Consider the following 18,674-nt stretch of genomic DNA (forward strand, 5'->3'; position numbering starts at 1 on the left):
GATCAATTTAAAGCATCCTTGCTGAAAATAATTTTCAACAGTAGCATACAAGAGCACTGGGAACACAATTTTTAGCATTTTTTCATGACTTAACCAGAATGGATAGCGATCTGGGTACATCTGGGAGCCAAGAGCGAACACTGCCGTTGTCACTTTCTGCCAGTGATGACATCTGCAACAACCACTCAGCAAAACATTAAAATCTAATTCCTGCACCGGATTGCCACTCGTTAGAACACACACTGACTAAATAAAAACTCTCTGCAATCAGAGCCGCTTACTCTGTATTTCATGAAGAAACCTCCAGCAATTTCATAAAGTAGTGTGAACATGACCACCCGTAAATGACACCAATGATCATTCCAGCGTGCCTGGCTTGTACATACAGATACAAGTAGGAACACACAGGCTCAGGCCGAAGAGGATCATGAATTCTGAACAGAGGCCATAAAGAGATCCGTGATACACAGGCCCCTCAGAGAAGGAAATCCGTTTTAATTAGACTTTACATTTAAACTGCAGATTAAGCAAGACACACTCTGATTATTCTCCCTTTTCGACTTCCCCAGTCAGGAATTAGTCCCAGACAAGATTACATTAATGAATTCCTAAAGTATTTTTTTTTTCAATCCCCACTTAAAATTAAAGCCATTATCTTACTACAAGCCAGCACTCAGAGAGAAGTCCGCAATGAGTATCCCATGCCCCCTGATGTCGGAAAAGACAGCCGATAATGCAGTTATTCCAGTTAGCCAAATCTCCCTCCCTCTGCCTGTCCTGTGGAACATCATTAAAACGATTGAGTTTGACTTTAAACTAGTTTGGGGCCTTACAGCTGAAAAAGCATGTCCTTCTAACAGTGCTGCTTCCTCAGGGACCTGTTAGCATTGTTCTTCTCTCCAACAAGAAAATTGGATGATTTCTGACCACCTTTCATTGCCTCGGCAGGGTGAGAAAACTGAGGAAGAAAAGCAGAACAGCCACGCTTGCTGCTGTAATTGTATGAAGTAAAAAAAAAAAAAAAAACCTTTCCTGAGGAGGGGGTGAAACATGCAGAAATGAAGTAAAGTCTGAACAAAAGATCAGATTTCTCAGCCACTTCTTAAATTAGTGTCATAGTAACAGCTCAGCAGATTTAGGTGACGATTATATAAGCAGTCCAATTAAAGGTTTGCTCTACATGCTCGGATTAGCAAGAAGGATACTGATCTTGATATGCTACACCCCGTGTCACATCACTACAAGGGCGTAGAATTAGCATGGATGGAGGTGATGCGTCCCCACCAATATCCACAGATTATTGAGTTATACAGTGCATCCGGAAAGTACTCATAGCGCTTCACTTTTTTCCACCTTTTTTTAAGTTACAGTCTTATTCCAAAATAGATTAAATTAATTTATTTCCTCAAAATTCTACACACAATACCCCATAATGACAATGTGAAAAAATCACATGTAAATCAGTAGCCGTTGCCGTGAAGCTTTAAATTGTGCTCGGGTACATTCTGTTTCCACTGATCATTCTTGAGATGTTTCAGCAGCTTAACTGTAATTCACCTGTGATAAATTCAGCTGATTGGGCACATATTTGAAAAGGCATACACCTGTCTATATAAGGTCCCAGGGTTGACAGTGCATGTCAAAGCACAAACCAAGCATGAAGACAAAGAAATTGACTGTAGACCTCTGAGACAGGATTGTTTTGAGGCACAAGGGGGAAGGTTACAGAAAAAATTCTGCTGCTCTAAAAGTTCCTATAAGCACAGTGGCCTCCATCATCTGTAAGTGGAAGATGTTTGGAGGCACCAGGACTCTTCCTAGAGCTGGCCGGCCACCTAAGCTGAGTTATCGGGGGAAAAGGGTCTTAGTTAGGGAAGTGCTCAATAACCCAATGGTCACTCTGTCTGAGCTCCAGCATTCTTTTGTGGAGAGAGGAGAACCTTCCAGAAGGACAACCATCTATGCAGCAATCCACCAATCAGGCCTGTATGGTAGAGTGGCCAGACAGAAGCCACTCCCTGTCTGGAATTTGCCTAAAGGCATCTGAAGGACTCTCGGACAACGAAACAAAATTCTTTTGTCTGAGACTAAAACTGAACTCTTTGGAGTTCTTTTTTCGGGAGTAGGAACTAGAAGACTAGTCAGGATAGAGGGAAAGATGAATGTAGCAATGTACAGAGACATCCTGAAAGAAAACCTGCTTCAGAGTGTTCTTGACCTGAGACTGGGTGACGGTTCATCTTCCAGCAGGACAATGACCCAAAGAACATGCCAAAATATAAATGGAGTGGCTTCACAACAACTCCTGAATGTCCTTGAGTGGCCCAGCCAGAGCCCAGACCCAAATTCATTTAGCATTTCTGGATTGTTTGCCGTTGTTTCCCTTCCAACCTGATAGAGCTTGAAAGGCACTGCAAAGAGGAATGGGCAAAAACTCCCAAAAAAAACAGGTGTTGAGGCTGTAATTGCTGCCAAAGGTGCATCAACAAATGATTGAGCAAAGGCTGTGAATACTTTTTGTACATTTTTTTTTTATCTTTTTCAGTTTTTATTTTTATTTTTAATGCATTTGCTACATGGTCATTAACGGGTATTGTGTGTAGAATTTTGAGGACATAGGTGACTTTAATCTATTTTGGAATAAGGCTGTAACATAAACAAATATGGAAAAAGTGAAGCACTATGAATACTTTCCTGATGCACTGTACTGTATCAACCAATAATTTAAAAACAAAAATAAACATTGGTTCGTTAAACTCTCTTTAACTTACTGTAGGGTTAAATCACATACTTGAGTCCCACTTCTCTCAAAGACATATGGATGTGAAAAGTGTGATTTGCTGAGCCTTTCCCTTCTGTAACGTGAGAGGCTGAAGCTGTGTTTGGACGCTAGCGGTGCCAAAACTGTAATACTGGGTGCAGCGATCACTTGTCGACACAAAAGTATAAATGAGGCTTTACTGTGGAAGACTCAAGTGCCACATGGGTGACTCATGGGTGTAAAATCGACAGGAGAGAGGGTGGCAGCAAAAAGGTAGACATAACAAGCTATGTTTTTTTTTCTAAAAAGCTAAAACAAGCGCCAAAGTCTTTACAGAAATGTGAACATTAAGTATGATTCATTCAGGTTGATCAAACTTACATTTTCCTTTAGCGTGCAGATTTACTTACATTTTGTTTGTGGCTCTGTACATACATGCTTGTTGCATTATCATGTTTTTCATTTGTTTACACCTAACCAGGGAACGTGGGCTGCAAATTAGCTGCTCTATGGCAGGGGTCACCAATCTCGGTCCTGGAGGGCCGGTGTCCCTGCAGGGTTTAGCTCCAACTTGCCTCAACACACCTGTCTGGATGTTTTAGGTATACCTAGTAAGACCTTGATTAGCTTGCTCAGGTGTGTTTGATTAGAGTTGGAGCTAAAATCTGTAAGGCACCGGCCCTCCAGGAACAAGTTTGGTGATCCCTGCTCTATGGCATTAGGGATTGGCTGATATATATTTCACGGTTTCATGGTATTGTAATTACTCCTATAAAATATATACCATTTAAATGTCTGGGTAAAAAACAACAACAAAGGTTTTCTACCTTTGAACACAATATTTTTTTTTTGAGAAACATTTCAAATATTTTGGAGCAGTAAACATGTCATGCTAAATAATGCAAATGAATCACTGACTTTTGCTGTTTTTAAAAATACAGATTTCTTTACAATTTGAAATGGCATCTTTGGACATCTTTTTTTGCTGGATATACTGTTTTCCAAAAAAAAAAAATAATAAAATAAATAAAAATAAATAAATATCTTACATGTATCATAGGAACCGTAAAGCAGAACATTTCATGGTTTTAAAACCTTGACTTTTCCAAACCGTATACCTTGAAAACGGTTATTGCTCCATGCCTATACGCTGCATCAGTTGTCTTTGTATTAAAAAAGGTCAGGTTTAATGTCCCTGTTAAGCAAACAAACAAATAAAATAAATGTTTTTAATTTGAGACAAAGACTATAGAATACACAAGACGTGTCACTCGTATAGTTTTGACTGGGGAAAAGTGTAACAGTCAATATGCTGAATGAAGTCCCGCCTACTAATACTACTAATACTAATACAATCATCGATCACTATAGACTGATGTTTCTCCAGGGAAAAGCTCGGACCAGATGTATGCTTTTACAATAGTTTGGTGGTCAACAAATGCACTAGAATAACAGCGAATACTTGCTTCAGATATAAGCTATATATCCACATAAAGCTTGAAACCTGTGCTTTTAAATGAACCATGAGTGAAATGACTAGCCTTGAAGTGACATTCTTTGTGATCATAATCATTACTGAATGAGTTTATCAAACAATCGCTTTGCAATTCATTGAAATCTAGTTTTGATTTTGGGCTCGAATGATTTTGAAACAAAAACTCACCAATAATCAAGATAACATGATTATCCTGTGCCCTTCCAGCAGTCTATTCACCTTATTCTTTGCGTTCGAGTGGGCGCAGCCATTTGAAACTTTTTGGGCGGAGACTTTCGGTCTAATTGGCTTCCATTCATTTATAGACGTTAAAACATCTTGTTATGCTGCTTGACATTGCAAACTGATATTTTCTTACTATATGATTCTACTTTTTATGTATACTTTGCATTACCAGGTGGTGTATATCTGGGAGGGAGGTGGTGCTAAATTCATTGATTTTAATTTACCACCTAAGTCAAAAGCAAATTTACTCTCTTGCATCACTATATGCCAGGGATTCTCAAACTCGGTCCTGGAGGTTAGGTGTCTTGCAGATTTTAGCTCCAACTTGCCTCAACACACTTGTAAGGATGTTTCTAGAAAGCCTAGTAAGAGCTGGATTAGCTAGTCCAGGAGTGTCTGATTAGGGTTTGAGCTAAAATCTGCAGGACACCGGACCACCAGGATTAAGATATATAAATGACTTATAAATGACTTCAAGCATTTACAAGAAAATGTAAACGTACTGTAAACCATCAGGAATGAGCCTCTGTATATTTTGCTAATGTGTACAATATGAACTTTGGATGTAAAAAGAAAAAAAAATATTTAGAAATAAAAAAAGCATTTTTAATGAGGTAATAGACATGTATAAACTGTTGAAAAAAATGTATGTTTCTCCGTTGTGTAGAATTTTTCAACACTTACAGTGATTTTTCTGGAGCTTTGTATGGCAGCAAACTTCATATAACAAAGTTTTGCTCATCATTCAGATGGGGTGATATTAGTATGATGAACTGTTTACGCTAAGATTGATATTTATTTATTTTCTATCTGTGCATTCCTATACGCTAAAGCCAAATAATACAACTTTAAATACATCAACTTTCCAGAAGAAGGGGTGGAACATGCGGAAATGGAGTGAAGCCTGAACAAAAGATCTGAGCTTTCCTTCTCAGCCTCTTCTTAAATGAATTTTACAGTGCCAGCTCAGCAGATTTAGGTGACGATTATATAAGCAGCCCAATTAAAGGTTTGCTCCGCATGCTTGCATTAGCAAGAGTGACGCTGATCTTGATATGCTACACCCCGTGTCACATCACTATATCAGTTTCGCATAAATGACTTCAGCAAGCATCTGCAAGGAAATGCAAACGTAAACCATCGGGAATAATTCACGCCTGATTCTTCAATCTCATCGGACTCAATGGTACACATGGGAACAAGAGCCGCCAACATTTGTGTATGGGGTGTAAATGAGCCGCCATGTGGCAGCAGAGAAAGAGAGACTGATCTTTCTGTTTGTATAATGCGGCTCGATTCATCCAGTTCTTCATCAGCTAGGTGCTGGCTGCCTTTGACTGTTGTTGCATCAGATAGATGCAGTGTTTGCTCCCCGAGCTGCATGCAGTGTTATTTCTGTCAGCTTGAGGGATCTGCGGGGCAGGTGGGAAAGCAGTAAAGCCGTGGAGGGCATCATTCCTCCAGTTGCCTGCTGGCCAATTGTATTCATTACTGGTGACTGTTATGCGCAGGGGACTTTATTCGAATTTTCATAACAGCACATGTGGGTGGCTTGAAATCAGACTGTGCTTCTGTATATGTGGTAGACGTATGAGTGTGGAGATGGAGGCTTTTTTTTGGAACAAGTGATCATCATGTGCACTGTCAGCATAAATATGGACATCATGCAGATTTGCTGTCTGAGATGTAAACAAACGTCACCTTTTGAAGCTGGAGGCTGCTCTCGAGTCTGGGGCTTGATTTAGACATGAGACCAGAGGCGTTGACAGTACAGTCCCTCAAGTTGCGAATTTCGGTCAGATGCGCTCGATGCTTCTCTCTTTGTCTCCTGAAAAGTGTTGGTACATTTTTTGAAACCACAAGATTTCATTTTGTGCAATGACATTCAGGTCAATGACATGCTGGTTTCTTATTATTAAAAAGTATGTAGTACTTTTAGATACTGCTAGTATACTAGTAGTATCTATAGTAAACAGCATTTTCCAGGTTATTTTAATGACCCACAACTAACATTGGTCACACTATATTTTAATGGTCTGTTTGTTGATTTTAAGTTACACTGCATCTACATGCCAACTAATTATCATTAGACTATAAGTAGACTCTTAGGTTGGGGTTAGGGTTAGTGTAAGTTGACATGTACTTGCAAAGTTTCCTTTAGTCAGTTAAATGTCTGTTGAAGGAGCAGTATCACCAAATATTAAGCAGACAGTCTGCTAACACTCAAATGGACCATCAAAATAAAGTGTTACCCTAACATTATATAAATGCAAAATATGTAAAACATCAGGAATGTGTGTTTTTAATGATTTCCTTTTTAATGAATAATGCATTTTTTACAGATAATCTACATGCTTTACATGTGCAATTATATGTTAAAATCAAATGTGAAATGTGTGGTTTTCATGTGAGACCCAGGTGATCACACATGGTAAATATGGACATGTGGAAACTTAATCACATGGGTTTCATGTGAAAAGTTGCATGTCTTTCACATACTTCACATTTGATTTTAACATGTAATTGCACATGTGAAGCTTATATTGTTTACCGTAAGGGCATAAATTATTCATTAAAAATTACCATAAAGTTTTTAGGGAGTTTCATTATGTTTAATTTTACATCCTGAACTAATCTTGCCTTTTTATAAAAAGGTCAAATAGCTCCTTTTTTGTGTCTTTAAAGACCTTGACTTGATTTTTGCTTAGTTTGTTTTAGATATTATTATCCCATTGAAGTAATTTTAATTTAAAGCAATTTTTACAAAGAACTGAAAATTCTAATATATGTGAAATTATTAAAAATGATATGAAACTTTTATAAATTTTTTTTATTAAAGAATTTTATTCTTTCATTTTCCTTCATCTTAGTCCCTTATTTATCAGGAATCACCACAGTGGAATGAGCCGCCAACTATTCTGGCATATGTTTTATGCAGCAGATGCCCTTCCAGCCGCAACCCAGTACTGGGAAACACCCATATACACTCACATTTACACACACATACTCATAAACTACGGCCATTAACCTATAGCGTATGTCTTTGGACTGTGGGGAAACCGGAGCATGAACCCACACAAAAATGGGGAGAACATGCAAACTCCACAAAGAAAAGCTAATAGGCCCAACTTGGACTCTAATCAGGGTCCTTCTTGCTGTGAGGCGCCAGTGCTAAACACCGAGCCATGCAGCCTTACCAAAGAATTGAATTAAATAAAATTAATTTTGGTCATGGAAGAGGTGAATTTTACCATTGTTTAAAAAATGAACAGACAGAAATAAAGGTCATTGACCCACACCACTACAGAAACTTCAGAACTCAAACACACTCAAACTTAGTTTAAAACTAAACCATTCCAGCTTCTGAGGATGGATAAACTCACTTGTTCTTGCAGTAAAGCGCCATGCAAGCGACTCCCAGCAGGCTGATCCCCATGGCTATGCTGAAGATGGACAGAATCTGCCTCTGATAAGTTTCTGCACTCTCTGGAAACACAGAAAAGGACAGCACACATTCATCTTCAGCCTTTATTCACAGTCATTACTATTTCAGTCTTGATTGAACAAAAGAATCTTATGAAGCTAATTGGCTCTTAGAGCTTGAAACAAAAATTGAATGGAAACAATACCAGCGTGAGACAGTGCGTTTTTTTTTTTTTTTTTTGGAGATGATTGCAAAGGGACTGTCTCAAAACTAATTGACTAGTTGTGTCATTTTGGCATATTTAACTAGCATGCAGACATGTGCACACAATCACGTTTGATTTGATGATTGGGGACAGACGGCAGAGGAGCATGCTGGGAGCTGTCAGACAGGCATTGGTCTGTGTCAGAGGTCAGATACGCTTCAGATGTGCTTGCAGTAAGAATCAGCCTAATGATCACTTTGTTGGAAACCAGCAACAAACTAAACTGCAGCTTGATTTGGAATTATAGGAAGTGAAATTGACGGACTTCCAATAGCACAACAGGTGCAAACGTTCTGAGAAATGAAGTGTTCTTTTATCTTGGTTCATTAAATAAAAATTAATGGTCCACTAAAAACATCAAACGGCCCTTTAAACTTTTAAATAAGGGCATCACTCAAAGTTTGTCTCATGGAACCCTAGTTTTCAGATTATAATAAAAAGTCATGTACTGTATTTAAAAAAAAAATCTTAAATAAAAACTTAAATAAACATCTACTATCAAATCAAATTTACAGTCTGCCAGTGGGTGGCAATTTGAGAACATGTTCTGGCCATAAATATTTTTAATGGTCATGAAACTCAATGTGCATTATTTTTATTTAGAAAACAGGCAGAACAAGCTGACACGACGAGTTATTTATTATTATTAGTAGTATTATTAGTAATAATAATAATTACAATAAAGAAATCAATATAATACTAATGAACTAAAGTATTTCATCTTAAAGGGATGGTCTACAACCATATCATACTTTAAACTTAAGGTGATGTGTAATGTAGCTTTGTAAACATAAACATCATATCTGAATTTAATACGCTCAAAGTTCAATGCAAAGGGAGACTGGCTTTTATAGAGTTAGCTTAGCAAAGCCTACAGCAAACGAAGTTTGGGGAGTACAAAAAAAAAACATCTGGGGTAATGATGTTGTAAACCCTTCAGGTGACGTGCATACACCCCACACAGCAAAGGGGCGTGGCCAAAGGCGCTGAAATATTATAGCAGATAAAGCTAAAATGGCATCCAAATGCTGCTATTTCCACAGAGCTTGTTCTGATTCTGTAATTAGGCTTCCAAAGGACATGACGCAAAGAGAGAGAATAGCTTACAATTTAATTTTATTTATGTTACTCTGAATGATAWWATATATATATATATATATATATATATATATATATATATATATATATATATATATATATATATTAGGGCTGTAACGATACACGATATGAAATCTAAATCGCGACACTCAGATCTACGATCCTGTGTCGCGGTGTGATAAGGGAGAATCGCGACACACCACGTGACTACCTTTCCAATAACGTCACGCGTGCCTGCAAAAGTTGAGCTAATTATCACTTTTTTTTCGTTCGACATACGAGCACTGCTCCGTTTTGGCCCTTGCAACATTTTGCAACATTGAATGTACAAATCCTGAATTTCACAATAGTATTAAATATTACAATTACAACAACACAGACAGCAACACTTTTGCACAATCGATACCCAGCTGATTCAGTCGTTTCATGAGAGGATTGCGCCTCTTCTTTTTTTCTCCTTGTCAACATAAAGGCAATGAGGTGCGCCTTGTATTCGGCCCCTTGTTTAACTGCAAGGCATACTTATTTTGCGGGACGATAACGTATAACCCGTGCCTACAGACACATTTGCCAAAGAAGCAAAATGGAAGAAGAATATTGCTGTTTGATACAGACCTGTTGATGCTAAACCAGCGCTTATGTTGACCTGGATCTGCGTAATAAACGCAACAAATAGGCTTTACTTTTTATTTTACAGCTTATAAAGCATGTATGCACATTAATGCAATATCATATTTAAACAACAAAACTGTTTACAAAAAATCAACATATGCGCGCATTGTTGCTGTCTTTTCATCACGCAGCGCGCACTTGAACCACGAGGGAGCGAGAGGAAACCATAGGCTATATCAGGACATATTCTTTAAAATATTGATTTCTATTAAAAATCTAAAAGGTTTTGTGATTATAATAATAACAGCGGGGCATTAAATAAATGCATATTTTCCGTGGAGCGAGCAATTTGAGGAAGTCTGCGATTTTTATTTGACGGAAGAAAAAAACATATGATTGGGAAAAAAAAGCCCATGCCGGTTATTAAAAAGAATCAGTCAGTATTTTCGTTTTGTAATATAAATTAATTATTTAAGTGAAAATAATTTAGGGCAGTCCTATTTATTTTATTCATTTTATTTAGATTATTTTGCTCTTCTGTGCTAAACTCTGCAGGTGCGTGAAGATGCTCTGTTGTTATGTTCTATTATTAATTTGCTAACATATAAAAATAAATCAGTATTTTAAGATGCAATATTTAATGTGTCAGACACAAAATAGACAGGTCAATTTGTTTAATATAAAATTACTAGTAATCTGACCAGTTAACTGTTAATAACTGATTAATGAGCAGCATTTGTCGGTTAGCAAAATTAACGAAATGAGCATCCCTAGTAGCTATTTAATTTACTTTTTCTATGTAAGAGAACTTGATTGAAAAAGAATTTTCAAAATGCTTGAACCATCTACACAATGGAGTTTAGTTCTGTTTGGTTTTTCAACAGTATTTTGTTACAAAGAAAACAAAAGTGATATAGCTTTGGCTATTTATTTATTTTATATATGGCTATTTATATTGTTAATAATTTGCATAGGTAATATTGTTCTTTGATGTTTAGTTTATAAAGATTTTTTTAAATGTTATTTAATAAAAAAAGTTTAAAAAATGTTTTTTTCCCCACCCCAAAAAAAAAAAAAAAAAATCGTGGGTCAAAAATCGTGATACGAACCGAATCGTGGGTTCGTTACAGCCCTAATATATATATATATATATATATATATATATATATATATATATATATATATATATATATATATATATATATATATATAAACTCCTCAAAGAAGGAGCAGATCCAACCATAATAGAGCAAGCTGTGGATTGTGAGCCAAAACCTGAAAGTGTTTTTATTTGTTAAAATCTATTACATGCATAGTTTCTAGCTTTATTGGTATGTTGTAGCGAGGACATAAGCAAGGATGTTAACAATGGGAAATGCTGTTTGGCACCACTAACAATTTAGCTATAAATTCATATTTATACGTCAAACCTAATATCACAGCACATTATGTTAGCTGACCAATCAGAGCCTCTTGAGAGTGGACTTTCTGAAAAACTGGGAAATATGATTGTCATTTTCATGTTAGCTGAGTAGCTGTATATAATCATACATAAGATATATGACAAAATAATGTGATTTCTTTACGAATGAAGCACAAGCACACATTGCTTTGTGTCTTATAAACACAACCAAGCCTTAAAAATACACTCTCGACCACCCCTTTTACATTTTTTTATTAAAACATGGTCTGTATTTTTTTTTTAAATTTTGCATCAGTTCAACATTCTAAATGAAAAAGATCACAAATCGGCTTCACTCTGAATAATACACGTTTTTATAATTGCAGTGTGTGACATTTGACAATAGACCCTTTTCACATTTCCGGCTTTCTCAGAAACAGAGGTCGTCATCATAGTTGAGTTCAGTAAATGGGAGAGTACAACAAATATATATTTTTTTACAATCCTATTGGCTGAAATATTAAAAGAAAAACCCCATAATTGTGTTATCAAGACTTTTTGAAAAAGGAAATAAAATGGTGTGAGACTGATAACAGCAGCCAGAATAGAGAAAAACATCAATTATACCGTCTTGTCAAAAGATGCTGCATTAGAAACAACTTGAATAAGAATAATTCAGAACTAATAATTTGAACTGCAGCAGATCGTCTTGACCATGTCTACATGCCTAAATGCATTGACTTGCTGCCATGAGATTGGGTAAATAGAAACTTGTGTTAACAAGCAGTTGGGCAGTTGTACCTAGTGACTGTTGAGTGTATGTGTGAAATATTTTTAGTTTAAATATTTACATCTACGTTAAATATTTTGTAAATTCAATGCATAATTTTATTACAGTTATTGTGTTGAATTGACAAGGAGTTGTTCTTCAGCTCTTCTAGAAATAGTTCCCGCCAGATGTCAGAACATGGATGCTGAGATTTATATCTGGTGAAACTTCCTGTGATTCAGTTCATCATTTAAAAAAGTGTTGAGAGAGGTTAAGGTGTGAGCTTTGTTATTCAAAGCCACCTCTACTACTCCAATCTCTCCATAGAAGCTTCATTAGAAACACCTTGCATAAGTGGTAAATATTATACAATACATGCACAAATACCAACAAATATACTTACTTTTTTTTTAATTGAATGTTATAAAAATTTTAAGTGTTTAAGATGCACTTTAAATTGACAGTGTTGTGAAAAAGGTCCATGCTAAACCATATTATCTTCTAGTTTGTTCTTAAATCTAAAAATAATTAGTTGCCAGTCTTTACTCTGAAACACTGAACTTTACTTGCATGTGGCTTTTAGAGAGTGTTCATTTTAAGGTTGTTGGGTTTTGGAACAAAAAAAATGCCTGAAGTATTTGAAATGAAAACTTGTTGATTAGTAATAGGCTAACTGAAAGAATTAGCTACTGCTTACGTTTTAATGTCTTGAATTGGCAGGGTTTTAATTTTATGTCCTAAAATTTAACATAGCTATTTATTAAGGATGTGAATATTTCAATTAAAAATATTTCACACTTCATATTAATTTTCCAAAATTTGCTTCCTAAATATTCAGCTAATCTGCACTCCTATGGTTTTTCTGCTGTTCCTGGATGTAATGTTGAATTTTAACAGCCAATTTTGGAACTACTGAATTTATGGAAGGGAGTTTTTGAACTGAAATTGAATTAATTGAAGTTATTGATTTTAAATATGAAAATATGTGTGAAATATTTTTAGTTGAAATATTCACGTTTACGTTAAATTTCAGAACCTAACTATACAAACCCTGCCAATTCAAGTCATTAAAATGTAAGTGCTTGTTAATTAGGTTAATTAAGTAGCTGTGTCCCAAACGGTACACTATGCTTTTATCCACTATGTACTTAAGCACTTACACACTCAACAGCATAGTATATGCATGTAATGTCATCCCAAATGGAACACCTCCATTTTTTTACTAAGTTGAACTTCAAATTGTTTCCCTGATAACATTAGGAGGTTGCCAAATTAGAGAAATAAATGACCAAACTACCAAATAATATCTGCCATGAGTATAACCTCATTTATCACCAGGAGGCAGCATAATCCCTCAAGGAAAATCCAACAACAATGCTCAAAAGCTCAGCCACGTGAGTTAAGTGTTCAACATAACTCGCTTCTTTTTAATGGTTGAATAAGTGCATCATCCGGGTATTTAAGGAGCACTTTATTCTTTTTGGAGTTTTCAGTGTGAATGCATTACTTGCACCACAAATACTACAAAATTGCATAGAATAATGCATAAGTGTGCGATTTGGGATGCACCTATTGCACTATTTAACAAGCATTTTATTTCAAATAGTTTAGGCATTAATATTGTTCCACATAAAGCAGGGTTGTCTTTGTTATGTTGGATTGACAGGGAGCTGATCTTCAGCTCTTTTAGAAGTAGTTCCGCTTGACATCAGAACATGGATGCTGAGATTTATGTCCGGTGAGACATCCAGTGATCTAGTTCATCGTTAAAAAAAAAAGTGTTGAGAGAGGTTAAGGTGTGAGCTTTGTTCTTCAAAGCCACCTCTACTATACCAGCCTCAGTAAATAATCTCTATGGATCTATCTTTGTGCACAGGAGCAGAAACTGTGCAGGATTCCAAGAACAGCTTGGGCTATCAGGGACTAAACGACTGGTCCTCGCAGGACATTGAGCCCTGGTTTGGTGGCGAGTCTCTGCGAGCAGATGGCTGGATTCCCTCACAGCCCCGCAGCCGTGACTGAAATGCTTTCTCATGCACAGAGCTGACCATTCATGCACACGTGTGCTCATCGCCTCCTCCCTCCCGTCTTGCTCTCTCTTTTATGGAAAACGCGCTCCGTAATGGGCAAAACAGGACCCGTTCTCCATCCAGATTAAAATCACCCAGGCAGTCATTTCCCAGAAGCAGAAATGCATATCAGTTCCATTTAAACTCGCTCTCCTTCTCTGACAGTTTTGAGGAAATCTCGAGGCAAGCGTGTGAAGCACGACTAATGGAAAACTTCACAGGATTCACTCGTTCACTTAAGGCGAGACACTGGAGGCAAAAAAAACATTTCATGCGACTCAATTTTTGGATTTTCATATACTGCTTTTCCAGTCTAACTTAAAGAAATTATTCAGGATACACATTTCAGCATTTCTTTTGTCACACCAAATCAATTTTTCTGTGGATTTCATTGATGGTTTGTTAGGATTCAATAACATTTGACTGCAATAAAATAAAATAATTTAAACTGTGGGGTTGCAAAAAATGAAATGTGTTTTTGAAATGTGTGAATATTTGAACATGTTTGTTCAATGTGGAACAATTTGAACTGAAACATGAAGACAGGGCTATAGAGCAGCTCCTCCCCTTAAAAAAAACAGCAAATAGCATTTTGTTTTATCACAGCTCTGCCAGTGAGAGTGATTGAGCAGGACATGTTAGATACAAGAGAGCATTTGATTGGTCAAACAAATTGATGATTGATGAGAAATAAAGTATGAGGAGTCCTTTAAAAAATTATAAATAAGTTTGAATGTTTATAAATTAAAGTGTAATTTTGTTACTGTTTTGAAGCACACTCGGAAATCCTTAAGAATAACATAATGATACTATATATATATATATATATGTGTATATATATATATATATATATATATATATATATATATATATATATATATATATATATATATATATATATATATATATATATATATATATATATATAGTTTGATATATGTACAGTAGGAAATTTACAAAATATCTTCATAGAACATCTGCACAGGAAGTTTGGCCAGAGGAGAAATGCTCGTGCCCAACTGAGCCTGGTCACTCTCAAGGTGTTTTTTTCTCTTCACTTTTTTGTGAATTGGTCGCATTTTGTTCCTTGCATTTGTTGCCACTGGCTTGCTTGATTTTGGGACTTGTGGTGCTGTGCATTGATGGATTTTTTCTTCATTGTTTGGACTTTCATCAGCAAAAATTTTACCACTGAAATTAACTAAACTAAACTTCAACTCTGAAAACTGGACTGACACAGTTTCACTTTACTAGTACTCCTATGTTAAGCTGCTTTGACACAATCTACATTGTGAAAGCGCTATAGAAATAAAGATGAATTGAATTGGAATGAAACATTATCTTTACTTCTAATGACTTTTGCTATTAATGAAAAATCAATGTTTTATACAATCTATCGGCTATTGTCAAAAATTTTACCTTTTTTAAAAATGACTTCAGCCAGTGTTCACATTTTTGAACTAGAAATTTAGCACAAAATTATTAAAATAACAGCTCATTTGCGTATTTAAGCATGGGATTTTAGAAAACTTCATATAGTGATCAATCGACTGTGGATTTTTTACTTGTTCCATAATAGTTGGACTTTGTTTATTTTGTTTTGCCCAAAATAAGTTAAAAAATATAAATATTTAAGGTCAGGAGCCCAGTCAAGGAGTGAGCATTGTTTTGTGGTACCATAACAAATAGGCCATAAGTCACTTTCCAAAACCTTTGTATTCAATGTTCCGCACTGGAATTTCTCATTCCTACACAGACTGTGGATTCATTGGTATCCTTTAAACAACAACTAAAAACCCTTCTCTTCCTAGAGCACATTAAGCCCAGTGAATAAAATAAAAACCACCTGTTAAAGGACATTCTCACTTGCTCACTCTCTTTCTTTCTCAAAAAACCCCAAAATAACACATTTACTCTAGCACTAAAGTCTCTGAGCCCATCAAGTTACTTTATATAATTAGCACTTTTTGTGTGTATTCTCTTCTTGTAAAATTGCTGAATTCCTTCTCAATTGTAAGTCACTTTCGTCAAGTTAGTCAAAGTATTTGTATTTCCCACTATGGTGGTAGTATTTGTGAATTGTCGCTTTAAAATAATGCTTCTAGTTGTCATGCACATGAGAGCATGCAAGTTTTTGAATGTAGGAGAGAAAGCCTGCAGAAAATCCATTTTCACAGCAGTTTTGTGGGCTTCTGTTTGTTGACACTGCTTTAAGTCTGTGTGTCCTGTGGTTTGTTGGGGTAAAGGCATCTATTTAGCCCTTGGCTGTGTGATATTTCTAATCCCCAGAGACTTGCTATGCAACATGCTACCTCAGCAAGGTGCAGAGCTCGAGGCTTTGCAGTAATTAACAGCAACATACAAGAGAACACGAGCAAACACACGCATGCAGACGCCATCGCCCATACAGATGCTGCCCTGCGCCTCTACAATACATTTCTTTGGCTCTGTTTCCATGGAAACCCAAGAACATTGGGCATCTCGGAGAAACATGAGCATCATGCGTGTTTGTATACATTAATGATGGTCAAGGACGAGAAGCGACTTCAGTAATTCTTTTCTTTCCTAATAGTGACAAGATGGGATGTATGCAATGTATATGGTCTGTATAGGAATTTATATGGGTAAGGAACCAATATTAGATTCGAATCTTAAAGTATTTAGAATAATACATTGTTTTTTGACTAAATAAAATGCGCAAAAATAAATTATTATTCATTAAAAATAATAATAAAAAAGAAACATAATTGAATATTTTATTGTTATTATTATTATTATTATTATTATTATTATTATTAATAATAATAATAATAATAATAATAATAATAACAAAATAATAATAAAATTTACTCATTCGTTCATTATTTTCTTTTCGGCTCAGTCCCTTTAAAGAGCCCTTTAATGACCTTCCATGCAGTGTGTAACAGTGAACAGTGTGTAACAGTGAAATATCCAGCTAAAGGTTAAATCTGAAAGTGCGCCATGTTTAAAACTTTTGATTCATCTATAAAAGAGTTGACAGAGTGGTACAAATGAATTGCGGCGGTATCAAATCTTTAGCTGTGTCAGCGTGACGTCGTTATATAACTCACACCCCGCCTAATTTTTGTGTGCGCAGACCTGGTAAAATTCATCCCTCCGGCCCCACCCACAAACACTGTAGAAATAAAAAGAAGAAGACAAACAATGTAGCAGATCCCGGTTGAATCATGCTGTTAAGGCGCTCTGAAGTGTGAGGGAATGTTAGCGTTGTTTTCCCTACCCAAAGATGAGGCTGTGAAGATTCAGTGGTTGAAGTTTATTTTTGCAAAAATACCTCAGCATTATAGCCCCAGCCTTACCCTGTTTCCGTCATTTTTCTGACAAGTGCTTCAGCAATCTACATTCGGGCGATTCGTTGGCCGTTTGTTAAAGGAATGATCAGAAAAGGCTATTGATGTATGGGACATTGTCAGAGCTTGACAGGAACTTTACAGTACACAGTTCATGGATCAGTTTCTTCCTCCATTTCACAATGTGAGATTAAAAAAGTTGCCTCCTTATTTTCTCTAGCTTGCAAATTATGTATTTAATTGTGTTTTGTTACTTGCAACTGTGCCTAAAACCATTTTAAAAACGTGACGTGTGGGCGGCTTTGTTTACGAATATAAATGCGTTTGTGAGCTTGCGATCCACTGCCGTTTGTCGTTGCTATGGCCACCATTAGCTGTTCCTACACGAGTAACATAAACTGCATTGCTTTAGCATTGGGCTTACACATACACTTTGCACTCTGACTACTTCAACAATGTTGATAAGCCGTGGTGGACATTTCTCTCTGTCGACTGTTGAACTCAGTCAACCTATCACAACAGAATAGGTCATAGGCACAACAACAAATCGCTGAACAAACCATATGGGAGTCTTTGGGATAATTACGTAAATAAATGCATATTTTAAGACATTGAAAGTGTTTTTTGACTTTGCATGCTTATCAGCCTGATTTTGAAGACCCCCAAAACCAAAATATGACCTTTTTCATGCATAATAGGGGCTCTTTAAGTATTATAATTGTTTAGAATATATCAGATTTATTTAATTGTGCAAAAACATTACAAATGCAGTGTTTTTTTAATCAAGCGTATGCACATGTAAATGAGGGAGGAAAATGGATTATAAAGACATAGAAAAGGTTTTCTTACCCATAAACTCAATGCCCAGCTCATCTGCCGCTTCAGGGAGAGATAAAAAAAAGAGAAAAGTGGTTAAACAGATGGAGAGAAAAGCAGAAACGGCGAGATAGATGTTATCATAGAGATTTCCACAAACAAAGTCGTATTAAATCACCCAGATAATAACCGTGAATAAAAAGCAAGCGAGTTTAGTGTCAACTAAAACTGCTCATTGTTCAGAAAGAGAAAAGACTCTGGAGCAGCATCTTTCCACCAACAAAAATAGCTTCCCCTTGATTACCCAAGATACGAGCAGCCACAATATTGAAGAGGGTGAAGCAGTTTATAATATAAAGCACATAACGGCCTGTTAGTTGCCTGTAGAAAAGATATTCTCCCCTAG

At 36.2% G+C, this 18,674-nt stretch overlaps 1 protein-coding gene across 2 annotated transcripts in view; it reads right to left on the reverse strand.

Annotated features, from left to right (window-relative positions):
• Positions 1-18,674, reverse strand: part of nrg3b (neuregulin 3b) — a 263,343-nt gene that overhangs the window by 13,532 nt on the left and 231,137 nt on the right. For both annotated transcript variants that reach the window (XM_005156254.6, XM_073918545.1), the window contains exons 4-6: positions 18,302-18,331; positions 7,865-7,967; positions 6,183-6,309 (exon numbers count right to left, since the gene is read on the reverse strand). In XM_005156254.6, the coding sequence (XP_005156311.2) occupies positions 6,183-6,309; positions 7,865-7,967; positions 18,302-18,331 (260 nt within the window). The remainder of the gene's footprint in view (positions 1-6,182; positions 6,310-7,864; positions 7,968-18,301; positions 18,332-18,674) is intronic.

Source organism: Danio rerio, chromosome 12 (genome assembly GCF_049306965.1).
Source record: "Danio rerio strain Tuebingen ecotype United States chromosome 12, GRCz12tu, whole genome shotgun sequence".
NCBI classification, from domain to species: Eukaryota; Metazoa; Chordata; class Actinopteri; order Cypriniformes; family Danionidae; genus Danio; species Danio rerio.